The sequence below is a fragment of the Pollicipes pollicipes genome, unplaced genomic scaffold (genome assembly GCF_011947565.3).
Source record: "Pollicipes pollicipes isolate AB1234 unplaced genomic scaffold, Ppol_2.1 Scaffold_6052;HRSCAF=7182_pilon_pilon_pilon, whole genome shotgun sequence".
NCBI classification, from domain to species: Eukaryota; Metazoa; Arthropoda; class Thecostraca; order Pollicipedomorpha; family Pollicipedidae; genus Pollicipes; species Pollicipes pollicipes.
Genome location: NW_023596805.1, coordinates 15,414,873 through 15,423,400, shown reverse-complemented (window position 1 = coordinate 15,423,400; position 8,528 = coordinate 15,414,873). Strand labels below are relative to the sequence as shown.

Below are 8,528 nucleotides of genomic sequence, written 5' to 3'. Positions count from 1 at the left end.
ACCAAGATCCCAGTACGACGGCACGACCTATTCCCCGAGGCCTCAGCAAAGCTAGAGACATTTCTAAAATCGCAGGATATCACCAAATACCCGTATAACTCTCTGGACAAAAAGTCTCTAGCGACTTGGAAACAAACGCGCGCGGCTCTGCGAGCGCCGCTGCTGCTCCAGGCTATCAAACGCAGGTCGGCGCGGGCGGGGCCCGCTGGCGGTGCTCCAAGTGGGCAGCTCCATTCGTGACAGCGTGCGTCAAATGTGGCGGTAGCGCCCCGAGTTTCGCGCAGCTGCAGCACGCGGCGGAAGTTTAGGGCTATCTAGCGTCGCCCGCGCACCCTGGCGGCGGGCTGGACGCCGAAAGGAAACACTGCCGGACGGCGGTGCGCAAGCGCGCCCGGCGGCGGCGGGGCGCGGGCGTGCTCGCCAGCGGCAGTGCGAGAGCGTGCCCGGTGCGCGGGGGCGCTCGCCAGCCGCGTTGTGCGAAGGTGCCCGGCGGCGGCAGTGTGCGAGGGTGCCCGGCGGCGGCCGTGCGCGGAAGCGTCCAGCGGCCGCTGTGCGCGACGGTGCTTGGTGGCGGCCGTGCTCCAATGGTGCCCGATGGCGGGGCGCTCCGCACCCGCAGTGGTCCTGCCTTCTGTGCCAGCTGATAAGCGGACAGAGTTGGCATGGCGCCATGCGCGCAAGCGCAGTGACATGACCGTCCGGCGACAACACTCCGTCAAAGGTGGGCAGGGCCGCGACGGCATCAGGGGTGCAGCCAGGGCCTCGGCTAGGCGAGGCCGGAGGCATTAATGGAGAGGGTTGACAAAGGACCCCTGACAGTAAAAATAGCCGGATTGGGCACATTAGTTAATGAGGGCATACTTTTCCTTGTTTTTATTTTTACCTTGTAGAACTGACAGAAGCCAGACATTTTTGCGAGATCAGTTTTGCAGGAATTGTGTAGTCAATAATCTGAAGAAATCGTGCGTTAAGCGCGTGCATGAATTAAATTGCCGGCGCCCTTCACTTCCCCACAGTTCAGTGCAGGGGCATCACGCGGTATACTTTCGGAGGAGCATCAGCCCCCCCCCCCATGCTCCCTTGAGTCTCTTCAATGCACATGAGCGAAGAGAGAATACTGGGCTGAATAAATTAGCAATTGATATGCTAGGCAGTGGTTCCTAAACACATCACTACTGGTACCATCCTGATCTTATACCAAACAGTATCATGCAGGTACCTAATGTTTTTGTCGTGCTAACACGGCCAAGTCTTTCATATGCTGAGCCAGTCTGCCAATGTTTGACGAATTTTTTGAATGATTTCGCCTGAGTTGGGATGAGGACCAAATGACGGCCATATGCGGCAGCTTTGGAGAGTGCGAGTTGGCCCAGTTAAGCACGTTTTCCCTAGCAGTGGCATATTTGCCAAAGGCACGACTCAGTCGGAATCACGGCCGCGGCGCCCAGTGGGCCTTAGTTAAGGTCTATTGAACTGTTTTTTCTATGAGTTACGGCCCTATCCAAACTTTTTACAAAAAGGCAGCTCGAATTGTCTTAAAGCGAGAAGTCATTCGCCCGCAGGAAAACGATTTTGAATCCGCGATTTTGTCAAATTCAAGTCGAGGACGGAAATTCAGGCAGCCCAACTGCGAGGAGAAATCGGGTCTCGGGGATTGGTTTGGTCAGCCTTTTCGGCCAAGCCCCCCCCCCCCCAAATGTCTTCCGAAAATTACTCCGCCGGTCCAGTGAACTCATTCTGATTTGATGGAGTTTGAAAAGCTTGGCCAGAGTTTTTATGTGGTTTCTGCAGAGATATTACGGACCCCGCGAATTTCTATTGTATCGACACTGATCGATAAATTGTGTCAACACGGCCAAGCCATGTGTTCCTGAAAATGTTTGCCTGTAGACAACTAAATAGCGGATCGTCTGGCATCAAACATTTATATACGCGATGTAAGGCCGCCGACCTATGGCAGGTCAAAGTTATGTCATGGCTTCATCGGAGGCAATTTTTAGGGAATCGTTTAGTCTGATCGAACAACTGAGTGTTAAGCAAAGCCGTACATCTCTGAAATACTTTCTTAGGATACACGACAATTGAATAAGCAAATTAAATCGACCTAGGGTCAGGTGTGGAGGTCAGACCATGGCCAGGACCAACCGTTTTTGTTCCTCAAGGGCTTGCTGTGTGGGACAGTTTCTGGGGCTCATTTCAAATTGTTTGATAACAGAAACCACATTTTACACCTTCCATGGACTTCTTAAAGGTCAGAATAAGTAACTGATCTAAAATGACCCAGGCCAGCATTTTTTTTAGGAGTTCTCTGCCTAGCGTAATCTTCGTCGCTTATCCAACTGCAAAACTCAAGGCAGTCTTGTATGATTTTGGTCGCCATGGCTTTCAAAAGGTCAAACAAGGCCACTGATTTCAAATGAGCGTGTGACCTTTTGCTTAATAGTTATCTAGGTTCCAGGGGCCCTTTGGAGACTAACCTGGAATTTGACCTTGTTTGACCTTATTTAAGTCAGAGGTCATGACCTAGAAACCTCGAACTTTGACCTAAGTGAGTTAATGTGCAGGTCAACACACCCTGTGAATTTAGCGTCTCTAGCTCTCTTAGTTCTTGAGGTCTCGGCGAATGAAATTAACCCCTTCCCCTCTCCCACCAGAGCGAAGGGTTTTCAACCGGCCTCCCGTGCGCCTGTTAACTTCGTAAACCCCGCTGTTTTTCGCGCAAACCCCTTGAAGCCCAGGCCTGCATAAATGACATTTATTGCCCCTCGGGCACTTGGGCTTCGATATAGGATATTTCATCTTAGACTTTGTTTAGCTTCTTGTTCGTCGAAGCTATGCGTACGCACAGTTTGGATTTCCTAACGATAAATTTGATTTTCAAAGGGAAGTGCTCATCTGTGTTAGGTAGTGTTCAGAATCCGCCGGTTGGCGGGGCGTGTTCCCGTTTCCTACCATACATCCCCCTACGTGCTCTAGATGTTTTGACCTCTTCCAACATTCAACTTAAAGGTCGTGGAGAACATCATTTGCCCAACAGCTAGGTCAACATTGCTATGCTCTTTCCGTTTTTTTTACTGCTTGATAAGTTACTTAGAGCCATGTGGAGTGTATTTCAAATTATATTGTGTTTAGTGGAAGTCGTATGCGCAGATTCGCAGTGCAGAATCATACCAGTGTTGTTGGGCTTGATCACAGCTTCGTTTCTAACGTTGTACGGTTGTTCCTCTTTTCTACCGTCACTAGTGTATCCATATGCGGACGCGTTTTCTGTATGGTCCATTGTAAAGGCTGAATTGGGTGAATAAATTGTCTTAACACTGCCTGACATAGACGAACACTTGCTCTGGAAAATTCAACATATCCTTAGAAAATTAAAACTGCGCTCACGCATAGCTTAAAAAACGACAAGGAGCTAAATAACTCTCTAGTTAAATATCTTATCTCAAAGTCTAAGTGCCCCTGGTGCAATAGGCGTCATATATGCCTGGGTTTTAGGGGGTTTGCACGCGAAGAAATGGGTTTACGAATTTAAGCGTAAAAGATGCGCGAAACACATGGGAGGTACAAAGTCTATGTTGAGAAGTCCATGCGTCCTGCTCGTTTCAGTTGTGATGAACACCTGCGAAATGCTAAAAACAGCGAAACAGAGAGAATAAAAGGAACCATTCGGCGACCATCCTTTTGACAGAACACGCTGAGGTTAAAATCTTGGGAAGTACGGACCATTTCCTTTTTGAGCTCAAAGGTATCTTCAAAGCACGGGACCATCCAGGCAGGAAAAATGGTGAATCTATTTTTTAAGAAGCTGGCGACCAGGCTTAAATGTACAGGACTCATCATGAACGATTATGCGAATGTGACTAGTGTCTTGATGTGTTATACATGCCGGCTTAAAATCGCTTTCATGTATCAGTGTTGCCTGACGCTTGATACACGATGTCTGTTTAATTGAAATCGTTTGCATGTTAAAGTGATGAGTGATGAGAGATGCCTGTTTACTTGAAATCGCTTGCGGAAGTAGATGATGTGTTATGCGTGAGGCATGCTAACTTGAATTCGTTTGCATATACACATATTTGCGCGTGTTTTAATTCTCAGCTAGATGTGCACAGTATCGCGGAAATGACTGGCATTTGCTCCTTGTTTAATCCCCTGCATGTTGGTGGTCTGTAAAAACTGTGGCTAGCTGTTTTTGAAGAGAAAACTGCAGCGTCGAGTGGAATCGGCAGACAAATTTGACTTTGCTTCGGTTATTCCTTTCGATAAACGCATATAGCCGAAATATCACATCTTTCTCTTGATTTTCCTCTTTGTTCTTTGAGGAATAGAGCTATTAATAATGTTTTATCTGCATGCATAATGTTCCTCACAAATGCGCGTTACAATTTGCGAAGCGCTGCCATCATGTCGATAATGATGGCAGCATGCCTTCTACGTAACAGTTTAAACGTAAGGTAGCGATTCTGTCCAGTCACCAAGATCAGTCTAGACCAACGTCATGCCATAACGCCAGGTCGTCTTCAGTCACAACTGCGTTGGGAGCTATGGCTAAATGTCTATCCTGTGAATGAATCGTGCGCAGGGTTGATGTGTGGCCGTGTATGCAACTCCTGCAACGGGAAGAGTGTTCATTGCAATTGTCGAAGGGCGGGACCACCAACATCGTCTCGCTTGCATAGGATTGTGTCGCCACAGACTCGCCCTGCGGCCGAGTTTCTCTGTTGCCGGCGTAGTATCACATGCCTGCCGCCGTCGGCAACAACAAAGCCCGCCCCCGTACCCACCCGGGAGCAGGAAACAAACTCGAATGTGAAGTGAATCTTGGCTGAAAAATGTGTGAAAAGCACTGATCTGAGGAACATCAGAAAAACACTGTTACCACTGATCTGTGACGTCAGCACTGATGTAGTATAGTTTGTGGTATGTTTCTGTCACCTGTTTAAAACTATCCCGGTTAAGGCTACTATGTTTGACAGCATATTATGGCTCAACTGGCTCACACAGCGAAGCATCAACGTTTTAACATGTACTCTAAACATGCTCACACTGTAAGTGTTAGCGTACAGACCAGTGTTAAGCTTTGGGGTTTGTAAAGTTGGTAGGATCTGTTGAAATATGGTATGATCTGTCGAAATTTGTTTTGATTTTCGCAATCTTGTCAGCAATTGGTTCGTAAAAGTGTCAGGTTCTGTCACCGATCGTATCCGGTAAATCAAGAGCTTTATTCACCACTGTGTCGTCGAACATACCTTTCCCTACGTATATTTTCCACGCCCAAACAGCTGGGTCTTCAAGATGCAGGCTTTAGAAACACAACGCAAAAAATAATGAGTAAATCGATTCCAATGTTGACAGATTGTGGTGGCGACCGGCAACAATATATGCCGGGTCGTTTAACTGGAGTGGGGTCAGGTCATGCTCCATGTGTGGCAAAACTTTTCGCTGATTTGAACACAAGACAAACCCATGTCATCCAGAGCGAAGTTCTGAACTTGTATATCCAATGTCTTAAAACCCTGAAAGAACAAACCATTTTGACCCGGTGCGGCTCCGTGAGATGTGACATGCTACCGTTGCCACGCCTCTGTCTGTCCCGTGCCCAGTGACAGCCGCGGACTGACGATGATGAGGGGCCTCGTCAGTGGCTCACGGTGACCCGACCTGACATGATCTGACTTGCTGTGTGACCTGTGTGCCCTGCGGCGGTTGCAGGCTGGTGGATGAGGATGGGGTCTCGACAGTGGCTGACGCTGCTGTTCACTGCTGTCGCCGGCACGCTGCTGGTGCTCCTTCAGCTGTCCTTACGGACGCCGCTGCAGGACGTGGGGACGCTGTTCACGCCACCATCTCAGGTTGGAGTGCCAGCGCCACAGGAAGCGAAGGAGGCAGGGTTTGTAGAATGTTTCAGTTTTACAGGTTTGTTCACTTTACATGGGAGGCATGAGTTGTTTTGGCTCCATGCTTATCAGTTGGCCTAACCTGTCCTCTGTTGGGGATTGGGATGACCTCGTGCCGTATGATGGACCATGATTACCATGCCGTGAAACCAGAGAATGCATGACATCAAAACAATCCAAAACTGGGCAGGGAGCATCTGAGCACCGTGTGCGGAAACACAGTAATCGTATCATACTGATAGTAAGGGTATATTTCGTAGCCGCTGCATGGTTATAAGTTATCATAATATGAACAGGCGTTGCATGCACGACACAAATATTAAGGGAGATTACAACACTTATACAGACATGTACTATGGAGGTACTAATATTAAGGGAGATTACAACACTTATTCAGACATGTACTATGGAGGTACTAATATTAAGGGAGATTACAACACTTATACAGACATGTACTATGGAGGTACTAATATTAAGGGAGATTACAACACTTATACAGACATGTACTATGGAGGTACTAATATTAAGGGAGATTACAACACTTATACAGACATGTACTATGGAGGTACTAAAACGTCCGTTTAGAAGCTCGTCGCCGCCAAGCGATACGCGATAAGTGACACGCAACTCTATCAGGACGTGATATCTTAGCTGGCGAATAATGCTACCGTAGCTTTATATCGATGAGCAGAAACAATTACACAAGACAGCCTTTGAGGGCTCAAATCGCAATGTCCTCAAAGGTTGATGAAGTATCATTATCGTGACTTTGATTTGAAGCGAGGCTGTCTGTTGCCTAGGAAACAGTGTAAGGTGAAATGCAGCTGGCCCCATGCAGTTTGGTACAGGTCAAACAGTGTAAAACCGTGAATAGACGTGGACCAATCTCATGCAAGTAGCAGTTAAAGAACGTCTGGGATAAGAGAGATAGCGCTCATGTTCAGTGGAGTGATTAATCTGCATCCCGCTCACGCCCAACGCCGTGCCCTTTGTTGCAATTGCTGTTCCCGTGCACGGTCGCTCCACTAGGGGGCCTGCCCACACCCTCCGGGTCCACTAGGGGGCCTGCCCACACCCTCCGGGTCCACTAGGGGGCCTGCCCACACCCTCCGGGTCCACTAGGGGGCCTGCCCACACCCTCCGGGTCCACTAGGGGGCCTGCCCACACCCTCCGGGTCCACTAGGGGGCCTGCCCACACCCTCCGGGTCCACTAGGGGGCCTGCCCACACCCTCCGGGTCCACTAGGGGGCCTGCCCACACCCTCCGGGTCGAGCGCCCTCGGGCTAATGCCAGGTAGTTGTTCAGCTCCTGGTATGACTTTTTGCCATTAGGTAGAAGACATCCAGCAACGCCGCGATAATGGGGCGGTCTGCCGTTAGGGATTTGTTCCAGACTTTCCCGTTTGCCCAGCTTGTGATGCCGCCGCCAAGCGCTGCGCTCATACGCCCACAACCAATCCCGTCAACAATGTCGCCACACAGTCCAGGGAATGGGCATCATGCCCGTGTGGAGTATGCCCGTGGACATGAGAGTGCGTCATGCCCTTGCGAGTGGAGTATGAGGTTGGTCCGGCGCTGAGGCTCGTTGGATTATGCTAGGTATGCGGTCTGATACAAGTAGAGGTCGGCTGCGAGATGGGTGTGCTACATCCCAAGAGCATTGAGAGCCCTTTCGAGACGCACAATCGTAGGCAGATGGATATCTAGCTGCGAGTCCACCATCGGCCCAGTCACCATCAGTGTCTTAGGCTTCAGGGCAGGGCCGCCAGCGGTTGGTTTGGCTGAGGATGGAAACAAGTCCACGTGGCCGACTTTTCAGTCTTGTGGACTTCCGACAGTCATGCCGTGTTTCACTACTGACTGAACCTAACAGCCGTGGACTGTCCGTGAGTCGCAGCAGACAGAACCTTTGCCGGGGGCAGAACCTTTGTCGGGGGCCGAGGTGCGTTCAGATTGGAAGCGCCATGTAGTGCTGCAGCTGCATAGCCTGGTGGGTGAGCTGCAATGGAGACACCTCACTATTGCCGTTCTGCTGCAAAGGTTGTGCTCGAAAGGCGCCACGTCATACCAGGAGCTGAGAGATTACATGAAGACAGTCAAAACGTGCCCGACCAGAAGCATATGAGTGAAATGGGTCTTGAAGCTTACACTGCTATCGCTCATGCTCCTGCGCAGAGGGCGGGACGACACTTCATCCTTCAGCCCTGTCTCAAGGCAATGCTGCCGTATTTCTTCGTGGCAGGTCAGTTGTGCTTGCTAACTGGGATGACATGTGAGACAGATGAAGTACCTTCCCGAGCTTGCCAGGGAGGAACTACTGACGAGCGCCCACGCCTAGTGACACTCGGGACAGCGAGCCCGACATAGTGACACTCGGGACAGCGAGCCTGACATAGTGACACTCGGGACAGCGAGCCTGACATAGTGACACTCGGGACAGCGAGCCCGACATAGTGACACTCGGGACAACGAGCCCGACATAGTGACACTCGGGACAGCGAGCCTGACATAGTGGCACTCGGGACAGCGAGCCCGACATAGTGACACTCGGGACAGCGAGCCCGACATAGTGGCACTCGGGACAGCGAGCCTGACATAGTGACACTCGGGACAGCGAGCCGGACATAGTGA

General features: G+C 50.2%; 1 protein-coding gene across 2 annotated transcripts in view; it reads left to right on the top strand.

Moving 5' to 3' along the window:
• Window positions 1–518: 518 nt before the first annotated feature.
• LOC119104529 (galactoside alpha-(1,2)-fucosyltransferase 1) overlaps window positions 519–8,528 on the top strand; it is a 35,425-nt gene continuing 27,415 nt past the window's right edge. For both annotated transcript variants that reach the window (XM_037228243.1, XM_037228244.1), the window contains exons 1-2: window positions 519–721; window positions 5,713–5,852. In XM_037228243.1, the coding sequence (XP_037084138.1) occupies window positions 595–721; window positions 5,713–5,852 (267 nt within the window). In that variant the 5' untranslated portion in view covers window positions 519–594. The remainder of the gene's footprint in view (window positions 722–5,712; window positions 5,853–8,528) is intronic.